This window comes from Talpa occidentalis, unplaced genomic scaffold (genome assembly GCF_014898055.3).
Source record: "Talpa occidentalis isolate TD23 unplaced genomic scaffold, MPIMG_talOcc4v2.1 talOcc4.14, whole genome shotgun sequence".
In the NCBI taxonomy this organism is placed as follows: domain Eukaryota; kingdom Metazoa; phylum Chordata; class Mammalia; order Eulipotyphla; family Talpidae; genus Talpa; species Talpa occidentalis.
In genome coordinates this window covers 66,022,627-66,049,058 of record NW_023601433.1, presented here as the reverse complement: position 1 = coordinate 66,049,058, position 26,432 = coordinate 66,022,627, and the positions used below count along the sequence as shown (strand labels likewise).

The following is a 26,432-nucleotide window of genomic DNA, read 5'->3' as shown; positions in this document are numbered from 1 at the left end:
CAGTGGCATTCATTACATTCACAGTGTTGTGCAACCATGACCACTATATATTTCCACAAGCAGAAACTTTAACTCTCCATTCTTTTCTTCCTTCAGTCCCTTGAAATATCTAATCAAACTTTCTGTTTGTCAAAATTTGCTTATTCCAAGTTTCAGAATAGGCCTATTATGTACCTGTATAAGTAGACCCTACCATATTAGTCCTTTTGTGTCTTACTTCACTTAGCATTATGTTTCCAAGGTTCAGCCATATTTTAGCTGATATAAGAATTTCAACAATTTTCATGGGTAAATAAATATTCCACTGTGTGTATATGTCACATTTCTTTTATCTAATCATCAGTTGATGGACACTTGAATTGTTTCCAACTTTCGGTTATTGAGAATAATGCTGCTATGAACATCAACATATAAACATCTGAGTCCCCATTTCAACTTCTTTGGGCAAACACTTAGGAAAAGCATTGTAATGTTACGGGGAAAATTCTGTTTTTAGCTTTCTAAGCAACCCCCTAAACTGATAATGGTGTTCAAACGAGGGCAATTCTTAAAAATGCATGAAGCAAGACTGATGATATCAAAGAAAATAAAAGACAATATCTCTTGCCAATGATAAAATCTAATCATTCTCCCCCAAAAGGCAATTTTAATAGCGATTGCATTGAATCAGTAGATAGCTATGGGTAGTATTGACATCTTGACAATATTAAAGTCTTCTTGCCCATGACCTTGAGATAGCTTTCCATTCAGATTTTCTTTCATTTATTTCAGTAATGCTTTATAATTATGAGTAACTTTACAAAAATTTCACCTCCCTGGTTAAGTTTTATCTAAGTATTTTGTTTTTCTGTGCTAGTGCCAGTGTAATTGCTTTCTTAGGTTATTTTTCACGATTGTTTAGAAACACACTATCTTGTAACTTTGTTGAATTAATTTATTAGCTGTAGTAGCTTTCTGGTGGATTCTTTGGGATATTCTAAAAGTACCTATGTACATGATTATGTTATTTCTGAACACAGAATTTTATTTCTTCTATTCCAATTTTCATAACTTTTCTTCCTCTTTCATTTCTATTTGATCTAGTTAAGGTTTCTTATCAATAAATGTTAACCTTCAGTTTAGTGGGACTTTAAAATTTTCACTAGTTTTAAACTAAATTGTAATTCTAGTGTTGTGGACAATTACTATGGCAACATTTGGGTAGTTTTAGAACAGAGCCTGATTGCTACAAAATGTGTACATCTTTAGACTAGACAAGCGAATCAAGTTTAATTGAGGTTGAAAGAAAACCAACTGAGCACAGGTGTCACTATGAATACTGAAGAATGGATTAGAAGCATGTCACGGAAAGAATGATGGGAGAATGCCTTCGTTATTTCTATAGACAGCCTGTACCTCAAAATAAACAACTATTCATATGCATTGTAAATTATTAATAGTTTTAATCTGATTTATATATATATATATTTTACTGAATGTGCACCATTAATTTTCTTTACTAACTTAATTGCTACTTTTAGTTATCAACCTGTAGTTTAATTTAGTTTCGTTAACAACAGACATGTTTTTCTCAAATTTACTAATATGTCGTTTTATGTATCTGAGAATGTAGTCAGACTTCTTAGTCAAATCCACCAAGCAAGTAGTCCTCACCATCTCATGGGAGCAAAACTGTCACAGTGTTTGTATTTCAAAATAGGCTTGGAGGGCCTCCCTGGTGGCACAAGGGGTTAAGCAAAACAATGTGAAGCTATCTGCAGGCTCTGCAGCACAAGTTTGATTCTGGGCCGGGCCAGGGAGCTAACCCACATGGTGCAGCAGACCTCTCCTGCTTCACACACTGCTCCCCTCAGCAGTGTGTTTCAACCAGTCTGCCTGTTCTGTTCCCCACTCTGTCTCTGGTGAATCCTCTCACCCCACCCCTCTGGCCTGTACCCCAGATCTTGTATGCATAAATAAATAAATCTTTACCAAAAAAAAACAAAACAACAACAACAACTAAAAAACAAAATAGGCTTGGAAATCCCTGTTAAAAATGAGCTCAAAATGTTAGTAAAAATTATGAAGGCAAGACAGAGTAGCCTTTGAGAAGGCCATGATCCTGTTTTATCTAGATGTAGTGTAGTCTACACTACTTTTACACTACTGTAAAAGCCTGTCTCCTCATCAGTATAGAGAACCACACTTTCTGAAACTGGGGTAATTATTTTGAAGTTATGAAGGTGATTTGAAGTGCTAAATACGATAATTTATCTACCAAAAACTACTTGCTGTGCTGAAGAAATTATCAGTAAAACAAGAAGACACTCTATTGAATAGAAAAAATGTTTGCATATCATACGTCTGACAAAGGGATGGTATCCAAAATACATAAAGAACTCTCATGCAGCTCGACAAAAGAAAACAATAAGCCAGCCAAAAAATGGACAGAAGAATAAATAGAAATTTCTCCAGAGAAGACACACAGACGGCAAAAAGGCAATGAAAAAATGTTCATTGTCACTTATCATTAGAGAAATGCAAATCAAAATCATGAGTTCTCATCTCACACTGTGAGAGTGACCCGCATCAAAAAGATCAGAAAAAAGTGTTGGCAAGGATGTGGAGAAAAGGAAACTTTGTATCCTATTGGTGGGAACTTAGAGAAGTCTAGCCCTTTAAAGAAAATAGTGAAGAGGATTTTTTTAAATAGTAGAAAGAGATATGCCATATGATCCAGCAATTCCCCTTTGACAGATCTACCTTAAGAAAGCAAAAATAGGGCCTCCCCTGGTGACACAGCGGTTAAGCGCAGCTCTGTGAAGCTGTCCACAGCCTCTGCAGTGCTGGTTCAATCACTATACTATGTTTTATTTACTTATTTTTGTACATTTTTAAAAATATTTATTTATTTATGCATATAAGAGCTGGGGTAGACGCCAGGGATGCGGGGGTGTGAGAGGATCCACCAGATACGGAGTGGGGAATAGAACGGGCAGATTGACTGAAATACACTGCTGAGGGGAGCAGCAGGCTCAACAGGAGAGGTCTGCCTCATCATGTAGGTTGCTCCCTGGACGGCTGGGGATCAAACTCGTGCTACAGAGGCTGCGGATTGCTTCATAGTGCAGTGCTTAACCCCTTGTGCCACCAGGGAGGCCCTTTTTTGCACATTTTAAAAGGACAGGTTTATTAGGAAAAGGAGAAAAAGAGGCATCTGCCTAGTCACAGGTGGGCAGAAGAGCTGCCTCTTATTTCCTTATTTTTAACTGTATTATTGCTTATTCACATGACATTGGTTTACAACACTTTATGACTTAGGGGCATGGGTTCATATGTCCTCAGATGTATGTTACCACACCCACCCAAACCCCTGTTATCTCTCACCAAAGTCCATTGGATCACCTCGCCCTTTGCTTTCCAACTCCACCCTCCCCTTCTGGTAGTCTCAGTTCTGCAGTCAGATTTCTAGAGTTTGTTTTGGTTTAGTTTTGCCTGTTCCTTTGTTTTGTTTCTTTATATTCCACATATGAGTGAAATTATCTAGTATTTGAATTTCTCCTTCTGACTTATGTCATTTAGCATAATCCCCTCCATTTACATCCATGTTGTTGCAAATGGCAAGACTTCGTCATTTTTGGGGGAGGGGGGAGGGTCAGTATGGATGTTTCTCAAAATATAACATACCGTATGACCTAGTAATTACAACCCTAGGTATCTCCCTGAAGAATGAAAAATCGTTAACTTGAAGGGATAGATGCATTCCTATGCTCATTGCAGCCTTGTTTATCTTAGCCAAGTTATGGAAACAACCTAGGTACCCAATGACAGGTAAGTGAACTAAGATGATGTGTTATATATACACACAATAAAGTATTGCTTATCTATAAAAATGTTATTTTTATTTTCAAATATTGATCTAGAGATAACAAGGACCTTTGCCATCACCTTTATCACATTATTTTTGCAGATGGACCAACAGAAACTCTTTCCCTGAAAGAGTAAAAATCCTCTAGAAGATAGGACCCTTGTTTTACTTACTATTCTTTTCCATCACAGCACTTACTGCAGCACCAGAAACACAACAGGGATCAACTTAATGTTTATAGAAAGAATAATTTAATGAATGCTTATAGTTGAAGGCTTAATGATGGCACAAAATCCACTGATCTCCTCTCCACTCTGTTTCTCTATGTCCATTCCCAATATACTTTAATATCAAGAGAAAAGATATTTTTACTATTATTATTATTATTACAGATTCACATTTGTATTTCGCTATCTGTTCCATTTAGTGGAAGGCTTTAAGTGGGTCAGTAGTCTATTTTATGTTTCTCTCTCTTTCCATTCTTTTTTTTCTGCTCGTTAAGTGCCACCCCAGAGTAGTAGTTAAGAGGCTTCCCTGAAGGTGATCAAAGTAGAATAGAACAGGCATGTCCCTTGTATTACTTCATTACATGAAAACAGAAAAAAATTACATGACCAGAGAAAATTTAATTTGGCACAAATAATTCCGTTTACAATATTTGAAAAATAAAAGTCTGTATTCCTTAAATCTTGTAGGTATCTCTAAAAAAATGACAGGTATGGAATTTACATGTATAATTATCAGAGACTTAAAGTGAATTTTCAGACTAAGAAATATTTGATTTGTTACTACTGGGGGAAAACATTTTCTAACTGTAAAAGGATATGTGACATATTTAAAAATATGAAATGCAATTATTTCACTGGTGGAAATGAAATTCATTTATTCTGGGAGTCATGCTTATTATATTAAATTTCATTTAGCTTGAATCCCTATTTCTACCTGTCATTTTAAACTCTGCAATTAGGTTTTCCAAAATGTTTCCAGTTGTAAGACATTATATTAAATGTGTCTAAGTGTAATCTTTCCAAAAAGGGGACATATGCTACAAAATCCTAATAAAAGTAAAATATTTCTTTGTTTTCACTTTTTCTAATAGGTAGTCTTAATTTTCATTAACCATATGTCTCTCTGTCAAGAAGAGGTCTTCTTAGAAATGTTTGTTTCTTAACCATGGTACTAATTATTTTTTCTCTGTCTCATCATAAATGTTAATGAGTGGTGCTTTTTTCCTCCCCCTTTGCTTCCTGATTTTAGAATCTAGGGAAATGAGTTTTTTGTTTGTTCATTTTAAATTGGATTTCCTATGCAATGGTCAGTATCACATTATTCATATATATCATATTTTATTTCTTATAAGCTTAGACAAGTTTTATCTTACACTTGGTCCCTGATAAAATCCAAATTTTATCCTGTTTGGATAAACTTTTCTTAAGGAAGGCTATCACAAATTTTAAAGTTTAGATACTGTTTTTGTCCTTTTCATCTAAACTTAGGTTTATGATAGATTACAAAGACTAGCACAAAGAAGTAGGCAATTTGGAAAACAGAACGGAGTCAGAGGCAAACACAGGGACAGTGTATGAAATGGGCATCATGAGAGTCTATATATTTATTCAATGTAGTATGCACAACTTTGAATTTAAGATTCTCAGATTCAAATTAGGCAGGACAAACAGCCAGTTACACCAGTCACACTTTAACAATAAAGGCGAAGAGGGCACTGCCAACTAACCAAGTCTTAGAGTACACCTTTTTGAACGCTGGAGAGAACACATTATCATGTGCATCCTGTGACTATAATCTAGGCTAACAAAAGTATTAAGTTCACACATTATTTTAAGAAAAGCAACAATGGATTTTACTATGTTGTTTCAACAAATAACTTTCAAAATGTCAGACAGATATTATGCTAAGTAGAAGCAATCTAGATGATGGTGGCAAGAAGGGGAACGACAGTTAAATCTGTTATTATAAGAATCTGTAGGTAGATTAAAGTGAATAATGAGGAGTTATAAGAATAAAATGAATCCTTTAATCAGACCTTTTCAATGAGTATATTCCTGTAAATTACTGTGTTATCTGACAGTTCCTAAAGAAAAAGGGGAAAAATTCATGAGTAGTAAATGGATATATTCAGTAGTATGATGCATATAATGGTCTCTGTTTTTAGCAAGATGATACATTTTTAAAAAAGTAAAATAATCTTGGAATAAAACAAAAAAGAAAAGGAGCAAGTCAATTGGAAAAAGAACGCAAAATTGGATGGGGGCGGGGGATGTCCACCAGCTCTTTTTTTTTCATTTCCAAGCCCTTAAGGAAGGAGCTGAACCAAATGTTTGGGTGAAAAAATTCAGAAAGTACTGGGTTTGCAAACACAACCAGAAATGCCACAAAAGAGAGAGGAAAGAATTAATCATCCAAGGTCATAAAACCAAACAACTGGGACACCAAATTTTGCTAAACTCATTCAGATGATACAGGGGCTGCCACGTTTTCATCTACTCTTTTCAGGCAGGAAATAAGTATCACTGACCACAAGAGTCGTCCCTGTTTAATGTTATCTTGCTGTGGCAAAGCACTTTAATGGGAACATGCCTACGAATATGGATGCAATTAAGTATGAATAAAGCTGACCCAGGTTCCTGTAGCTTAACCTTAAGGAAACCCCATGCTGCCAATGGGAACACAGCCTCCCCTCTGCCTCTCCTCCGAGTGCAGCGTTAGCTCATTCACAGCCCCCTAATGTGAACCAGATGCAGAACAGGAGAGTCTCTTTGGAAATACATTTGATAACACACTTTGAAAATACTTCTTGATGTGGTGAAATTAACAGGAGTCAATCTTTAGGAAATAGAGAGGAAGACAAAGATGATTATTGAAAATTAATTATTGAAAATTAAAAATTAGATATAACTAAATGTCCAGTAATAGAAAATGATTAAATGATGATGCATGGACTGATGAGAAAATTAAATAGCCCTTTCAAGTAAAGCTTTAAAGACTATTTAGTGATTCAAGACAGTGTTTCTCAAAGTGTGGTCAGTGGACTGCTAGAAATCCTAAGACCTCTTCACCAGGTGTATTAATTCAAATCTGTTTTCATAATAATAATGAGATCATGCACAAAACATGAACTCAAGGGCCTTCCCGGTTGCACAGTAGTTGAGCACTGGGTTGCGAAGCTGCCCGCAGCCTCTGCAGCGCCTGTTCAATCCCCAGCCACCGGGTGAGGGTCCCACATGGTGCGCAGACCTCTCCTGCTGCCCACTGCTCCCCTCAGCAGTGTATTTTGTCACTCTACCTGTTCTTTTCCCAGCTCTGGCTCTGGTGAATTCTCTCACCCCCACCCCCACACACACACACTTCTGACTGTACCCAGCGCATGTATAAATAAATAAATAAATCTTAAAAAAAAAATGAACTCAAAGTATAGGCTAGATCTATGAATTTTTATGCTAACAGCCTTTTTCATCATGTTCATATTTGCATTGAGGTTTCCTTAAGCATGAATCAAGAGTACTACTGAATTATATACCATGTATGCATCCTTCATCTCTGTGTATGCAGTAACTCTTTTTTAAAGTCAGTTTCATTTAAAAATGACCTTGATGATTTTTTTTCATACTTTTATTTTTTAATTTAATTTTATATATTTTTTACATCATTTTTCATTTTTGCACAATGTATGCATTTTCATCTTGGTTATAGTCCCCATACAATTCCCACCCACCCCCCTTATTTTTTTATATTCTTGTATGCTATGGTGGTGGGAGAAAGATGAGGATCATACCTGAGAGGATAAATCAAATACTCTCCAAAAATTAACAATGATGTAAGAAAATAAATAAATTTAATAAATGAGCTTAATGAAGCAGTAAACATTATTAATTATATTAAATCTCAACTCTTTCATGCAAGTTTTTAAAAAATTCCTGGAAGTAATCATTAAGCTCATTTGTGCCATATTAAGATACATGTGGTCTTGTGGACAAGCACTGTGCATGCCAAATCTATCACTTTTTTCATGAAACAATTTTTTTTTTTTTTTTTTTGGGGTGGGACCATCACCGGCAGCCGGGGAACGAACCGGCGCTGCAGAGGCTGCGGGCAGCCTCGCAGCCCAGCACTCAGCCACTGCGCCACCAGGGGAGGCCCAAACAATATTTTTTATAAAGAATGACTAATAGTTTAAGGTGTTCAAACGAGAGCAACTGGCGGACTCCTCTTAAACATGCATGAATCAAAACTGATAATACCAAAGAAAATACACACTGATATCTCTTGTCAATGATAAAATTTGAACTTTCAAATAAAAATTAGAATTTTGGAAAACATGTGTTTTCCACAGTGAGCACAACAGCTTCCCAAACTTTTAAAGACTTATCTGATAAGATATTGTTTGTGTTATATTGAATAATGAAACATTTCAATTTTTGATAAGTTACATAACTCAATGACCCAGTATTTTCTAAATGAAAAATGCATCATACAAAATTACACATGCATAAATGTTCCATTCAAAGTCCTAGAACTTGGGCTAGTTTTGAAAGCAGAGGAACCACTCCATTCTTCTTCCTTGTACTCTACTGGGCCATTGCGTACTTTATTATCAGGATAGACAGTACTTTCTTTAATTGGCATGAAATATTTTTCCATATAATTTGTTGTGTATGACAACTCTACTTTTCGTATTGACTTCTCTTAGACACATAATCACTTTGGTTGAACTGACTGCAAAAGTTCTTGGTGATTTCCTGTATCATCACCGGGCAACTCATTTATTTCGAAATCTTTTTAGCAATTTAAAGTCAACAATTTATGTAAGAATCTGTCCAGGAAAATGGACTTAATTGCATTCATGACTCTCCCACTTGAATGTTTACTTTCTCTAGGCAGAGGTAAAGTTTTAATTTGACAATTAATGCAGGAAATGTTATTTGTGTCTAACCTATGGCCCATGTACTCTATTGCAGAACTACTAAGAGCCATGCTTTATGTGTAGTTCTGATCCTATTCTGTGTATCATTTATTCATGAGATAAACACAAAAATTGAAAATAAGGGTTTTGGAATACTTGTAGCAATTTCACAGGCAGTTTTATGTTTGCGGATGCTAAGAAATTTGGACTAGTATTTTGTGTGTTTTTATTTTTCTAATAACTCTTTATTAACATATTTTTAAAGCATTGGTATGTGATGGATTACAAAAATAAAAACAAAAAACACAGAGCTGGTCTTTTGCTACATATAATTTGAATGACTCTTCCAATAATACTATTCAAATATTAGTTCTATTCATTTGCCTATCCAACTTGTACTTTTGTTTCAATAACTTTTTCTGGCTATTTCTTCTGAAACATTTGTTCCTCTTCCTTTTTGCTTGTGTATTTCCAACAGGTGGAAAGGGCCAAGTACTATATGAATTTCTCTCCAGAATGAAATATTTTCTCACTTAAGTTGCTCTATATGAAAACTCATCATAATTTCTTTATTGAATTCTCTAAGGCACATAATTTGTTTGATTGAAACTGATTACAATGTTGAAGTTAATTATCAGTCTTCATGATTTCTCTTAGCAATCACCTAGCAACTTGTTCCTTTTTAAATCTTTTTGGATGATTTAAAATTGACAAAACAATATGAGAATCTGTCTAGGAAAAAAGTGGAATTATTTCATGATGATCCACAAATCTCTTTAAATATAAACTACTTTGAATTTATTAATACTTTTACTTGAAGCTCTTTTGGATGTATGACTTAGTTCAGCTTATAATAATTTAAACATTTTTAGAAAGCAGGAAAATTGCATATTCTTATAGTTATCTTAAAATAGCCTATTTTTAAAACAAAGAAAAATTATAAGCATATAATTAGCATCCTATGGAACTTTCTTAATCTTACCAATCTTTGGTGCACACAATTCATGTTAGTCTTTTTATCAGCCTTTGCCCTTACATAAGTTGTTCTTTCTTTACGGGGTACACTTCTTTGTCTTCTGGTGGAATTCAATCCATGAATTCAGATTTAGTGATGAAAGACATCCTCACTTAATCCTCTTTCAGCCTCCCCACCATTATCCTCAACTCCAATGAAGAGTCTGTCCCTCTTTCACCCATGTTTCTCTAGAGCTTTGTAAGAAGTAACTTTATATGTTCTATATATGCTTATTGCAGAATTGATACTATTTTTCATCCTACATGCCTTCTTTACCACAGTGTACATTATTATTTATTTTTCTATTCCCAGACTCTGGCACAATGCCTAACACATAATAGGTATTTAATAAATGTTTACCGACAAATACATTCATGAATTGCTAAGAATTATGTGTTTCTTTTTATAAAGATAAAGAGATCCTGGTATATATGTCATCCTGCTGTTTGGTTCATTAATGATCTATAAACCCCAAAACAATAAACAGATTAATGAATTTGTATGAGTGACTCTAAGAAGTTTTTAATGATAATTTGCATGAAAGATGACTTGATAGCAGAGAAGAGTTTATTGGGGACATAGCAAAGCAGATTTTGAAGAAATCTGCTTATAAATTATAGAGCTGATCCCATTCACCCACTTTCAATTTCCCTACCTTTTAGTAACATTAATAAAGTACATTTGCATTTCTGATTCTCTAATCAATCAACAGTGTTAGATGTATTTGCTATATGCCATGATAGAGCTGTAAAATTTACTATAATAGTAATACACACCTCACTTATCTTACTGCTTTCCTGTTTCCCCTCACTTAAATAAGTTACCTCTTTCAAGGGGCAACTCTGATTTTACTGCAACACATTTATCTATTTTGATTTTTTGGATACAGAAAGACAAAAGCAGCATAGAAATAACTCAGACTAAAATGCTGTCTTCTTGCTACATAAAATTTATAGTGATGGGTGAGAAGATGCTAAAAACTTCCTTGAATCCTGCCTGGGGAAACTATTTCTACCAAACAATCATCTGAATAAAAATGGCAAAGTGTCTATCTTCAAATCAAATGATTAGAATAGGGGACTGTTATATAGTAAAGTGCTCTTTCTAATTTTGATACAGATTTTATTTCTTGGACTACTTGGAATCTGTGTCCAATGACAATATCTTTGTGCCAACTTAAGAACAACACACATACACACCAATGAAGCTTGTATTATTCATGACTTACTGCATGTGAAATGATTTTGTGTAATCAAATATATCTTAGATGATCAGGGAATTGGTCTATATTTAGTAAACATAACAAATCAGTTTGAAATCGACATAAAATTTCTAATTTTGCTCATTTGTAAATATAAACATTACTTTCATCCATACACTCATTTGGAAATAACTTCGCTAAAAAAATATAATGAGTAATAATATCCTATAAGTAAAATTGGTAATTGGGTTGTCAGTTTACAACTACTGTTTGCAGAAATTGCAGGACAAAATGTGTCACACATATGGTTTTCCAAACCAAAAGCTCTAATGTGAGAACAACATTGGGTGGAGTCAACACAGCTACTCTTAACTACATTCAGTTTCTGATCTCCCTAAAATGCCCAGGTTTTTGGATGTTCATTTCTTTCACAGATTGCTTATAGTTGTAGGTTTTGAATACTATCCGCTGCCCTTCATTAATATTCTACAATTTTTGTTTCTGGTTTTGCAATCCTTTATGGGGGCCCCACAATGACCCTGCCAAGAGCCAGACATATACACATCACTTGATATTACTTTATGTGTTTTCATCTTCCACAGAATAGAATAAAGATCAGTCAAGTTTGATGGATATTATCCAAGAATACCCAGCAATGATATTCTAACTTTTAGAGTCATTTGCAAAGATTGTATGAATAACTTCTGGAGCATTAGGGCCAAATAAATTATGGCTTTGGCATATAAAATGCTCATTTGGGATCCAACATGCTACTGTAGACAGACTGAAAATTTGATTTAACAAATATTTACTCAGATGAATTTCTAGCTGCTATATGTTGAGATTAGGACTCCCTGGTGGCACAATGGGCACAGTGCTATGAAGCAGTTCACAGTCTCTGTAGCACGAGTTCAATCCCCAGCCAGGGAGCTACCCACATGGCAAAACAGACCTCTCCTGTCTCACCCACTGCCCACTGCTCCCCTCAGCAGTGTATTTCAGTGAATCTGCCTGTTCTGTTCCTCAATCTGTCTCCGGTGAATCCTCTTACCTCCCACCACATACCTCTGGCCTGTACTCCAGCTCTTGTATGCATAAATAAATAAATCTTTAAAATGAGAGAGAGAGAGAGAGATTAGGAATGTAAATATGAAAAGATAAGGACCCTGCCACCTAGAAGCTCACACTCTGCTATGGGAGACAACAAACAAAAAGTCAATGTGATAAGCTCAGGGGTAGGAGTGGTTACTTCCATCCAGCGTAACTGGGAAAGGTTTGCAGAGGACATTATTTTTGCTATAAGTCTTTATTAAAGTCTCTCCCATTTATTTTTACTTTTATATGAAGGAAAAAGCAAATTCAACAGTTCTGGAAATTTATTCTTCTTTCCTTAACCATAAGTCCTTCTTGGACATTACAATCTGAAAAGATGGCAGCTGGCATGACTCATTCTGTCTTGGGTATACTAATCCCACAAGCCTGAATTTTAAGACTTTGATGTATTATTACAAACCTATAGATCTTATCCATCTGATATTTCATCTACCCTATGTATTATTTATGAAATGCATACCATGTGTTAGGCAAGGTGAGGAATAAACAAACAATTCTGTCCCGGCTTTCCAGAGACTTATCAGCAAATCAAATTATAACTGAGTTCCAGACTTTGTTTCTAGCCATCAGTCAGGTGTGCTATCAAGATCACCACACAGAGAGAACTGCCAATTGTGTGGTGTAATATTGTGCTGTAAGTTGGGCACTTTAAACTTTTTTTTAAATAAACATTAACTCTCTCAGGGAAGTATAATGCAAAGATAAAGGTAGGATACTACTCAGACAGATTAATTGCACATAGTAGATTATTTAATCTATAATTGGGAAACAGTGGATGTAATTGGCTGCAGGTAAGGTAGGAATGAATAGTCCACTGTTTATTTTTGTACTTTAATCTTGATTTCTAGGTATAGATTTGATTATTACATCTACTTTTTATGGCTTTGACCAACTCTAGAATGTTGCTATATTTGTTGTTCTTCAGAGTGTCATGAGTAAAAATCTGGTAAGTTTTTGACCAGGGTACAAGTTTAGTGGATAAATTTGAGAGACTATTCAAGATGTCCCCATCCGCACTGCTGCAGTGACTTGTATGGAGACCCTACACCATCTCTGTGCTACTGGCCTCCCCATATTCTTACCCAAAGATGATTTGACCAGAAATGGAATCTTGACTTAAGTAGGCTAAACAGAAATTCTTTCACTGCAATATAGAATGGGAATAAAAACAAAAAGTTTTAACCTCTTCATGTCTGCAGACATAAAGAATAACATTGATCATCTGGGTGACAAAATTTTGTTATATATACAAGGAGTAGAGGAAATATGTCTCCAGCAAAAGAATAACCAAGCAGAGAAGGAAAAAGAAGCAAAGCTGAGAGTTATATGAGGAGCACTGCTGGGTCTCGGCCTTCATGAAATCTGACCTCATTCATTCCTGCCCTTGAGCTCTGGGAGACATGTACATTTTTATATTAAATTCTTTATTTTGATTAAGGCAGCTTGAGTTGCTTTCTTCCCCTGCAATCAAAGTGTCCTCACTAATACATTAGGTGGCAAGTAGCTCACAGAAGGGTCACAGAATGTATAATGAAATCCAGGAAAGTAATCCTCTAAAAACAACTTCAAGGGGCTCATTTCCATGCTTGGCATTGTTTAAGTTTCCAGGGCTTCATCCTATGTTTTTAAAAAATTAATAAAAAATGTTTCTTTCAAGTCTCTGAAAGGCTTCATATGCTACAGAATCTTTTTTTTTAGAAGATCTAATGAAAAATCTTAAGGTTAAGATTTATTGAGAGAAGGTGATAAATTTTCTTACAAAAATTCCTATAATCTTAAAGTTTTGGAATTATTTTCAAGATGAGTCACTTGTTCTTCATTTAACCAGTCTTTGGCCAACCATTCTAACTTGCTTTAGGATTTAAATGATTTCAGGCAAAAAGTCTTTTTAAATAATATGATGGGGAACATTTTTATTTAAATACAATCAGTAGACAAAAGCAATATTTTTTGTATTGCCCAGAAGCATCGACAATATTCTGGAAAGTATAGCTACTCCTCAAAAGTCATGTACTGAGTGCTAATTATATATATATAAACACTAAATGTTGGGGATAAAAAGGAAAGGACTAGTTAATCTAGGAACAGTGAAATAATAACACTACATAAAAGTGCTATAGCAGGATTCTTAAAAAAAAACATTCTGAGAACTCAGAGACTAACCTCAAGGGCATGCCAGGAAATTTTTGCTATTATCAACAATATGTGGGTTTGCATAGCTCTGGCAGGCAGAGGGTATGAAAAGACTTGTGCTTGGGGAGAATGGTGAAATTTTTTCCAAGTATAAGGAGTGGAAAGGTAGGATGATGGAAAATTTAACTTGGTGCAATGGTCTTTGAACACTGTGACTTGTATTTTCCTTAAAATAATTTTGAAATATTATTGCAAAATGGGTTAGTGGAGCTGACTTTTTCACTTCTCAGGACCTCCATGGTGATAGTGTATGGACTCTGTGTGTGTGTGTGTGTGTGTGTGTGTCTGTTTATAAATTAACCTCACTTGTGTTCCTCTATCATTAAGTGCCCTGTAAAAGAAAGCCAATTCTCTGAATGTTCAGTTCTACTCTGCCCCAACGCCTGTACCAGGTGGAGCATCACCTCACCTGAATTGGCAGCTGCCTGAACAACCCAGCAATTCCAGTTTATCTCTGATCTCTGTGCCTCTTCAGAAGGAAGAAGAAGGAAATTCTAGTTTCTCTCTCATACCTCATGGTCACATTATTATTTCAAGTACCATGCTTTCTGACTAGGCCATGTAATCTATCTAGGACCTTCATGCTCCATTCTTAATATTATTCCTAACTGTTGACCCAACACTAGTTTCCACTTTCTCCATCACCTTTTTCAATTCTTCACTTCCATTTTTCCAAATTTACACCTTGGGAGGGGCCTGCAAAACTGGGATTCAGTGTAAATTTTCATGCCACTCCTGTGCTCACATGCCCCCTGGTATAGTCTACCACAGTCTTTGTAAACCAAGCTTAAGAATGAAGGTTCTTTCTGCATACTCTAGCTGATTGTGTTAACATGATAATGTGGAGGTTTTTTTGATAAAATAATTTTATTTTATTTTTTATATAATTTATTTATTTATATATTTTTTACATCCTTCTTCCTTTCTGTACAATGTATGCTTTCTCCTCGTAGGTGTAGTCCCCACTGAATTCCCACCACCAGTTCACCCATGCACCATTACCATGGTCCCTCTCCTGTTTTCATCCCTCTCCCTCCCCCTTCCCTGCAAAATGTCTCTGATTTATAGTTGTCTGTTAATTTTTTAAAAAATTATTGTCATTATTTTTTCCCTGATACCTTATTCGGTCCCTCTATATTCCTCCTATAAGTGAAACCATCCAATTTACTTCTTTTTCCTTCTATTTTAAGCATAATCCTTTCTAACTCCATCTATGCTGCTGCAAATAGAATAAGTTTATCTTTTTTGATTTCTGAATAGTATTCTGTTGTGTATAGATACGACATCTTCTTGACCCAGTCATCTATTTTTGGGCATTTGGGTTATTTCCATAACCATGATAATGTGTTTGCACATTGTGATGATTAAGTTTATATCAACTTGGCTAGGCTATGATGCTTTGCTCTTCAGTCAAACACTAGTCAATTGCTGAGAATATATTCTTAGATATGATTAACAGTTACACTCTTAAGTAAAGGAGATTATTCTCATTTGGGTGAGTCACTTTCAATCTTGTGAAGGCCTTGAAAGCAAAATTAAGGATTCCTGAAGAAGGGAGTCTCCCTTAAGACTACAACATAGAAACCCTACCTGTCTTTCCAGCTTAGTAGCTTGCCTGGTGAATTTTGGACTCAAGCCTGTACCATATATTTTACTTGAATTTCTAGTTTGCCATCCTGCCTAACAAGTTGCAAGCTTGCCAGCCTACACAGTTGCATGAAATAATCCCTTAAAAGAAATCTCTCTCTATTTTATTATATTATATTAATATTAATTATAGTAATAAAATCAAAACATTAATTTAACATCAATATAGTTTGTATAATTAATGTTATATATATAGCTTATTCTTTATTCCTATACAGGGATATATGTTGAGCTCAAGAATCTTAATATGCTATAAACTAATATACATTTAATATGGTGCTAAACATATTAATAATTATATGTTAACTATGTAAATCTTCTATGGATTATATATTATGTTAACATACTATGTAAATATATTAAGTCTTATAAAGATATCAATGTTTCTCTCTCTCTTCTGATTATAACACATGTAGATTCTTGCACAGAACAAGTGTCTTACTTAGTAGCTTTGTGCCTGTTTTTCCCAGTAGCTTACAAAATCCTTTAAGTTCAGACTGCTTCTCATTCATGTGTGTATCCACATTGTCTGGCATATTTTAGGCACGTAAGAAATAATTAAAAAATTAATAGATGAGTAAGATCTTAATAGTAATGGATTAAAATGTCATATTTTTTCCTAATGATCATCATGTTTCTATAATAACTTTGCTTTAATTGATAATATCAGGTTTGGTGTCTGCTAATTAACATGATTGCAGGCTGGAGAGCTGTGGAGAATTCATCAAGTATAAGGCACATGCATTTGACACCAAGGAAAATGCATTTGCCCAGTGCTCTGTGACCCATGGGTGTTGCAGCAGATCTGAGTCCCTGATCTCAGACTCAGGTGTGCAAAAAAGGATACATTTATTTCTTGAACCTAAATCCATTCTTTTTCAGAGCTATTATTTTGTTCATTTCATGAAAAAGTCAATCACTTTCACTATTGGGGTGACCTGGATCCTATACAGGTGACAGGGAAGATGAATACTGTGTAGGAAGTTCCCAATATCCTACATACACTATAGATTATGAGGTCTTAGTTATGCAGGAATCCCGCCTGCAGAATTCCTTCAGGTGCAGCAGCTGTTGGCCTCTATTGTGGGAATTGCTTAGGACATGAGAGTGTCGGCTCCAGCATTGGTGCTTATCAGACTCCCTGGGCAAGTCAAGGAAATTATCTTCAGAAAGTGGGACACACTTTCCCTCATGTCTTTTTAGCTGGTGAAGAATATCATGTGTTTGTGTGTGTCTGTGAACAGAATGTTCCCAAAATAATCTGAAAAGTAAATGTAATGCATTTTACTCAAAGGAGGAGATTATCATTAAGTAGCTCCTGCTATCTGCCCAGGAAAATAAATCATCAAGTATAGAAATACTAAAGTTACGGTATGTAATTCAAAGTGAAAGGAAAATTTCATTTACTGTAAAATTGGCTTGCCACAGCATATTTTATTCAGCAATCAAAGGCATCACTTACCTTACTGACACTTTTCTGTTTGCAAAAAAACACAAGACAGCAACTATAATATGAGTCATCAGGAAAGCCAATCCAATTCCCAGGAGAATCCATTTATCTGGAAATTCAAACCAGTGAAAAAGATAAATGTGCAGCAAAAAACATTACAGACTCAAACATTAAGTGATTTGTTTAGTCACAAGATCACCTACTATTCTGAATAACCAAGAATTCTTCAGTAGGAAGGTGAAATTTGATGTGGCATCGATTTCCTTTCCATCCTTGTCCACATCTGGAAATAATATAAAATGCATTAGTTGGGAAAAAACAGAAATGGAAACATATTTTAACAACATTGTCAGAGAATAAAATGATGAATGTCAATAAACAATAAACAATGTAAGTAACTGCAATAAGAAAGCAACAATGTTAAATTACAGCAAAAACAAAATTAAATTTTATTATTTTCACATAATTGTGTAAGATTTCCTTTATTCCCAATATTTATCCAATCTTTATCTTTAAGGTGAAAAGTTGTTTCCATAGACTTCTTTCTTGTTTTAAAAAGTTGACCTCTTTTCCACTAATGTCTTTATTCATTATGTCTCAAACCTCAAAACCAGCACATTTTTCAATAATGAATGAAGTTCTTTCAGATACTATTAGAGAATGTTCAAATTATAGACAAAACATAAATATATATCAGGAGCTCATTTATTTCTCACAACAAGGGGGTGATCCTTCAAAAGCATAACTTTTTTTTTACCTATCAGTCACATTTTTATGTACTTATAATAATTAAATAGATCATGTTTAACCTCACTATTATACTACATAATTTATCTTCTTCAGCACCTTCAAAATGACTTTTGACTTTGTTTTTAAATTGAATAAATCATATTTCTTTTAGAATACTTGTTTATTTTTAATAGAAGTAATATTTGGATACCCCCATCGGGTACCACTTCCCCTTTTGTATGCTTCTGTTCTGTAGTCAGCTTTCAAAGGTTAATTTTTAAGCATGTCTTAATCTGACTCTTAGTTTAGTTACTCTGCATTCTGTTTTATTGACAACATGCAGTATTTATCTTGCTCCTCCTTACTTATTTCACTTAGCATTATACCTTCTAGCTCCACCCATATTGCCACAAATAGCAAGAGTTTATCTTTCTTAACTGCTGAATAATAATCTATTGTGTATGTATACCACATCTTCTTGATCCACTCATCTGTTTTGGGGCACTTAGCTTATTTCCATAATCTAACTGTAGTAAATAGTACTGCAATAAACATGGGAGTGCAAGTTTCCTTCATAATTAGTGTTTTTGAATTTTTTAGGTAGATGCCCAGGAGTGGAATTACCGGGTTGTATGGCAGATCCATCCTTAATGTTTTGAGACACTTACATATTGCTTTCCATAAGGATGGACCAGTCTGTATTCCCACCAGCAATTTAGGAGGGCTCCCTTTTCTACACATACTTGCCAGCACTTATTTGCAGCACTTATCTTGATCTGCATTTCCCTAATGATAAGTGATGATGAACATTTTTACAGACTGCAGTCTGTACGCCTTCTTTGGAGAAGTGTTGAATTAGTTCTTCTGTCCATTTTTTAATTGGGTTATTGCTTTCTTTTTGTTGAATTGCATGAGTTCTTTATATATTTTGGATAACAGCCCTTTGTCAGATATATGATATATAAGTATGTTCTGTTCAGTTCTTCCCATTTTTTATTGGATTATTTGTTTTATTTTTGTAGAGTTGTATGAGTTCACTATATATCTTTGGTCTCAATCCCTTGTCAGATGTATGGTGTGTAAATAATTTCTCCCATTTATTAGGATGTCTTTTAGTTATGGCATCTCTCATTATGCAGAAGCTTTTTAGTTTGATGTAGTCCTTTATGTCCTCTTTTGTTTTCCTTGATGTTGGAGACAAATCCCTAAAAGACATCACTGAAACTTATGCTGTGAACTGTTTTGCCTATGTTTTCTTCCATGTATTTCATGGTTTCAGATCTTACATACAAGTCATTTATACATTTCAAATTGCTTTTTCTATATGTTGTGATATAGTGGTGTAGTTTTATTCTTTTGGATATAGCTATCCAGTTTTCCCAAATTTAATGTATGTTCTTCGTTCCTTTGTCATAGATTAACTATACTTATAAATGTGGGTTTATTTCTGGGCTCTCAATTCTATTCTATTGGTATGTGTGTCTGCTTTTGTTCTACCACTAGGCAGTTTTAATTATGGCCCTATAATAAAACTTGAAGTCAGAAGAATGATACTTCTCTTTCCTTTTTCCTTTTTTTTTTTTTTTTATCAGGATTGCTTTTGCTATTCAGGGTCTTATTTTATGTCATATGAATTTCAGTAGTGTTTGTTCCAGTTCTTTGAAAAATGTCACTGATATTTTTATTGGGATTGTATCAAATTTATATATTGCTTTGGGTAGGATGGCCATTTTGACAATGTTGATTCTTCCAATGTATGAGTGGGGAATATTTTTCCATTTCTTTGTATTTTATATTTCTTTCAACAATGTCTTAGAGTTTTCTTTGTATATATCTTTTACCTCCTTTGTTAGGTTTACTCCTAAGTATTTAATTATTTTTTAATGTGATTGTATATGTGATCACAAGTGCATAAATTTGGAATCAGGTAATAATTTTATTGGCTGTACTAGCAAGCATACTTAGATATTATTACCTTTGATTTAGGGACACATGTGATGAAACTTGCAATTTTGGTTGATATGCATGGTCTTCAGAAAGTTCAGAAATGAGCTTGTGCCTCAAAGAGTTGAAACTTTTTTCTAAGCAATAAACATTTCATATTATTTCTGGGAGTATATATTTGCATATGGGTGTGGAAGTTTATGTATACATTCTTGTTTACCAGAAATAATAGGAAATAAATTAGGAAGGGATTGGTTGAATTTCCTGTCAAGTGCCTGGGTCATGGCTACAAAGCAGGACTAAAAAAACAAGCTTTTTGAATATGTGTTCTTAAAAACTATATATTAGAAGCAATATTTCTTCAGCACACACTTATGTATTTTCTTTCAATTGCTTTTGAATTTGAAAATTTGAATGTTCAATAGCAACTCCTTCACAAAAGCAATAGCTCCTTTAAATATAAAAATCTCTGAGGTTCAAGGAGGTATATAAAAATGGCTTCTTAGTAAATATTCTTAAAAAGTCAAAATTTAAAGCAATGTGTTTTGATATCTGTGAAATTAAAATAAATTATAATTGATGAATATTGAAGTATATGTTTTATATTCTCACAAAACTTAATATATTTATTTATTGTCATTCCTTATGTGAATTCCCCATGGAGTGTGAATCTTTTACATGTGCATTTGCAAGTGTGACTTAGAAGGAAAATTTTATTTTGAGTAACACTTTGGTTCCCTTATATTTTGGAAGTGCTACCTCACAGAAAATAAGACTATAATAATCTTCACTTTAGGCAAATTGTAGATATTGAATGTGCCTTTTAAGAAAATCTGCAATGGAAAGTATCTTGAAATATCAGTTTTAAAGGCAATGTGGGAAAATTCAAATAATATCAAGAAACTGTATGAATTCTTCCTTCCTCCCTTCCATTCTTTATTTCTATTTATCTAGGTATATGTGTGTAATATACATATATTCAACAGAGTATTAATTGATCTTTTTTTTGATTCTTTGGGACAGTTCAACTATATGAAAACACTTTGACAATAATGTTACAGAAAATAGGTATAAATACTATGGATAAAAGGGAAAAGCAAGCTTGGAAATTAGTTTTTAGATTGATGTAAGTTTACCTGTAAAAATAAAAATAATGGGATATAACTGCACTTCCTATTGTTATTTAAATTTACATGTCACTGAATTTTAATTAATTTATTTTTACTAAAGAACAATTATGTTAAAGAAAGATCAAAGTGATATAATTCTATCTAGCCCAGGTGGAACATTCTAGAAACAGCTGTAGGGAACTGGGTGGTTTTAGAAAGGGTGGGAGTAGAGACTGCTGCTTAATTGTCTGATGCCAAGAATGAGATACCTAACAGAATGGGGCAGTAAGATTCACCTCATTTGCTTGATAATTAAGGGCTAGAATAGCCTCCTAGGCAATCTTTTATCTAGTTTATGACTAAACAAGGCCTATTACAATTGTGAATTTACCTCTTGTATAATCAAATGTATCTATAGAGATCATAAACATTACATAATGGTTGAACTAAGACTAAGATACTCAAGCTTAATTAAAATACTTATTTGGTTTCAATATCAAAAATAAATAAGTGTTCAATGTGATGAAACTATTTTGGAGGTAATATTTTCATTGTGAGTCATTACAATCAATTTAATCAATAAAATTAATTGTTTAGCTTAGCACAATGGAAAAAAATCATTTGTTTTTATTCAGAATGCACCCAGAACAAAAAAAATGACGAAAATATGATTATTTTGAGCTTATATGAGACTCTTTCATCACTTCTCTTATATATCTAATGAGCATAAGTCTAATATTGGAGCAGAATAGCCTTATTTTTGGATGTAAGGAAGTTGAAAGTAATCAATTATGGTATAAGTTGTGATTGACTCTGCCAGATTCATGTGACCATTCATTCCATCTCCTTGGGTGAGTGCTTAGTTTCAGAATCCTATCTATCAACACATGACATTCAGAATCACCAGGGATTAATTCATAGACAGACATGTACATAAGTTTGGCTAGTAAGAATTTTGCCACCACAGATTGATGATGCCAAAAAGGAAGCATGCAGTCCTATTAAACTCAACAATTTTCTTCTTATCACTTTGCTACCAAAGTGACCCTGAAGATAAACTAAACTAATAGAAAACAATTTCTAGGAAATCAATGAGAAATGAAGAAACAAACTTAATGGTATTGTAAACTTTTTAGTCCATTCATACTCCAAGCCTACCCTGAATTTAGACTCTTTTTTTTTTACATGAATCAATAAATTCCTTTATCATCTGAGCCAGTTTTATTTGGGTCTTCTGTTACAAGCAAATATATATATATAACATTAGTTTTTCTACTTTTCCATTTTGATCATTGAGGTTTTGCTCATTAAATCAATAATCCTTTATTCATAAAAGAGTTATTAAATGTATACTTTGTAGAAAGTACTCTACCTTATAGGGAGAGGATGGACAAAACAAATTTCAAATAATTGGTCATCCAAGTATATTGAAATCATCTATAATTATGGAATTTGGAGAGCTATTTTAAAATAAACACTGTTAATGAGATCCTAAACTAGCCTCTAGATTTTTAAATTCTTTATTGAAGTATATAGAAAAAATACATTGTATCATATATATGTATATATATCATGTGTGTGTGTGTGTGTGTGCGTGTGTCATGATCCAGTCTTGCACTTTGAAGACTATAAAAAGAAAATCCTCTTGGAAGCAGCATGCAATTTGGATATATTCCAGACTAGATTTATAATTTAGCATTATAGAAGAATTATTTATTGAATAACTGCTATTTATTAAACAATATTCTAAATGCTTTAATAGATCACTTACAATAATATAATATTACAAAATAGGAATTATTTCTCTATTTCATAGCTGAATAAATAAAGGCACAGAGAGTCATTAAGTCACCCAGATGAATATCACAAAATTTCGAACAGTCTCTTTGGCTCTTCAGGTAAATATCTGTTCACTACATGGTTTTTCTTCCAATTGTCTTTCCCAAATTGGAACATAGTTGTTTATAATGGCAGCTAGCTTTACAACTTTTGTCTGTTAGGAGAACAATTAGGCAAAAACTCTGGTCTTAATATCCTGAAAATGTGCATTTACATCATTGAGCTGGACCCTGGAAACATCTCTAGGTACAGAGGAGACAGATGTGGGGCTAGGAAAAGATTAACAGAATCAGGGTGCCTGGATTTGAGGCTAGATAGTGCCAATTTCAAGTTGCATGGTTTACAAAGAATCAGTTAACTTAATTTTCCTATGGATAAAGAATATTTACAACTGACCTCATGAATTTGTATGAGAATTAGCTAAAACAAAGCCATGAAAGTACACTGTAAACTGTATTCTCTCTGCCGAGCTGATCCATATCCAGTCTTTTGATTTCTGGTACAAAACATGTTCATAACTACTCCCTGCTCATCTTTTACCCACATACCCTAGCAGACCACATACCCTAGGAGACCCACATACCCCAGCAAACCACATACCCAAGCAGACTCACATACTGGAGCAGACCTGCATACCCTAACAGACTGGCCCTCTGGCAAGCAGGCATCTGACAGTTGCCTTAATTCCCACTCGTGCCTATGCATTACTTAGCAAAAAGTTAATGCCATAGTGTCTGCTTCTGTGACTTATTAATTATACCATTTAAAAAACATTTTACATCTGAATATAGCTGGAGGTTGTTGATCCATTATGCAGGAAGGGTAAGTAAAAGCAGGTGTTAAAGATGCTCAGTTCCTGCAAAGCACATTCCCCTCTCCTAGCCTGCCTGAGGTTGTTATTCAACAGAAATTTCTCCAAGTGGGTGGGGAGCAGGGAAGCAGTGTTATCCCAACTTAGAACAAAGCCTCAGCTCAGACCAGGTGTTTTCAGGGCCATGCCAGCATGCACTAACAGAAGGGGAGTGGGGCAAAGGAGGTGAGCTCTTCATAGCCATCCTCATTGTCATGGGTGAATTCCTTTTAACAGAAAAAAGAGAACTCACTGAATAATCTCTGAGGCACAAAGCTCTGAAATTCCACACTGAGCACCAGTGATTAATTTGCTTGGACTAATTTCCTCTATGACTAATTAGCTCTAGAATATTTTATAACATTTAGAAGTATTAGGGAAAACCTACCTGAAAAAGAAAGATAAACGTGCCACTCCACTCATGCATAAGCCCTATTTTCCTAACATGGACAAGAGAAAGGGAAAATAAAACATAATTAGACTCTTTTCGTCAGAGCCAACACCCTAATATTTCCTAAACTCTAACAGGTTTTCTGCTATTAGTAGGTTGTGAGGAGTTAAATAACAACTTCTTTTGGGTGTGTTCCCTAACGCCCTTTTATTATTCTGTAGCACCTGGAACAAAAGCCCTTCCCAGGCGACTTCACTTGTGCCCAGCCCAGCTCATCTGTCTCATTGCCAGGGAAAACAAATGAGGAGACCCACATTTTCTAAGCATGTGTTGATGGATTAATTTGGTGGGAACTGGCAAAGGATTTATTCTGCTTTTTTTATTTTTTGAACCACTTGAATTGTTCAAATATGTCTAAAGTAATAAAAGGACGTATTAAACACTAATGTAGAGGCATGATTATTTCATAAAGATGATGATATTTGCATATTCAAATACAGAAGAGATTATAAATGTAAATTAGATGAATCGATCCAATACTTTTTTCTGATTTAGGATAATGGGGAGAATGCATTTGATTGCATTTTCCTAATGATTATAGAACTAAAGGGAATTTTAATCCTATTTTTAAATATGTCATTTTAAATGTCAGACAGAAAAAAAGAATTTCATTTCTAACAATTTCTCAGATGATACTAATTCTTCTGGTCTGTGGCCATACTTTGTGAACCACCATTTTATAACATCTCTCTGAGGCTAAGTATTTTCATCCCTAATTTACAGAGAACAAATTGAAGCTCAGAGAGCAGTATTTTTGCAAGTGGTTAATTCAGTTTCCGGAAACTATTTAACTTGTGCTCTTGTCATTGTACCTCATGAATATTTGTGAAATGCTTACTAATTCCACTTTCTCACAAAAAGTAGTATATATGTGTAGGGTAAGGAAAAATGTCAGGCTTTTCTGCCCTCCCACCATCAGGAGAGATGATGGATCCTTGCGGTCCTGAATGCATGCCTGATGGCGGGCACCTGGAGTAGGGTGTGGGCATAGGTAGATGGGATTCACCTGGGCTGAAACTGGGCTTTTAAGGGCGGCGTCACGGGAACGCCGGTAGAAGCCAAGAAAGAAGCAGGAGAAGCCGAAAGAGAAGCAAGAGAAGCAGAAGCCGAGAGAAGGCCGGAGAGCCCATTGAGTGAAGACCTGCTGGGGGCTGGGAGGACTCTATGGACTCTCCGGCCTTCTCTCGGCTTCTGCTTCTCTTGCTTCTCTCTCGGCTTCTCCTGCTTCTTTCTTGGCTTCTGCTGGCGTCCCCGTGATGCTGCCCTTAAAAGCACCATCTCAGCCCAGGTGAATCCCATCTACCTAGGCCCATACCCTACTCCAGTCCTCCCAGCCCCCCCAGCACCCCTGTCTGCCGTGTACCTGGTAATCCCAATAAAAACCTGCAAAACCACTGAGGACTCTGACTCCTCCTTTACCTGGTCTGCTGGATCCTAGAAAACCTGCACTGTGGTCTATTCCTGCCCTTACAATTGGCGTAAGTCGGCAAGATGATCCATGCAGACGGGTATGGAGCCCTCCGAAGACCTGGAAGGACTAAGGAGTAACAGACTGTGTGCCTGTGATGACACTGGAGACACCATGGCAGCACAGGAGATGGACAAGGTCCAGGAGCTACAGGATGAGACCTGGTGTGGAGGAGTTTCCCGAGAGGACCAGCCAATGACCCCTGAGGCAGCAGAATCGTCGGGGAAGAGAGGACCACGATTCAGAGCTCGCCAGTGCTGATACAGGAAGAGGCCAACGAACTTGGACTAATGGACTGATGGACTGACAATCCCGCCAGAAGGCGGAGGACCTTGGCAGGTTATGTTTTTTTGGAATCTGGAGGTAGCCAGTGGGTCTCAGTGGCCAAAGCAGCCTGTGTATGCCCAGCAGCTAGGTGGAAGAGAAAAGCCAACTGAGAAGGCAAAAGCTGGTGCTGATGCTGAGTTTGGGAAGCCCTGAGCGGCTGTGAAGCACTAAGTAAGCTGAGGAAGGCCAGTGAGTCTCATAAAATCACCTGTGGGTGATGCCCTGCTCATTCTTGAGTGAGGGTGAGGAGCTAAGGAACCTGTCCTTGGGGGACGGGTGGGAAACGTGGCTTGGGGTGGAGCCCAAGCCGCGTGTAGAGTTTGGATCC

At 35.2% G+C, this 26,432-nt stretch overlaps 1 protein-coding gene across 1 annotated transcript in view; it reads right to left on the bottom strand.

The window, feature by feature from the left end:
- Positions 1 to 26,432, bottom strand: part of MALRD1 (MAM and LDL receptor class A domain containing 1) — a 385,105-nt gene that overhangs the window by 6,711 nt on the left and 351,962 nt on the right. The window contains exons 37-38 of the mRNA XM_054694679.1: positions 17,591 to 17,670; positions 17,400 to 17,496 (exon numbers count right to left, since the gene is read on the bottom strand). Of these exons, the coding sequence (XP_054550654.1) occupies positions 17,400 to 17,496; positions 17,591 to 17,670 (177 nt within the window). The remainder of the gene's footprint in view (positions 1 to 17,399; positions 17,497 to 17,590; positions 17,671 to 26,432) is intronic.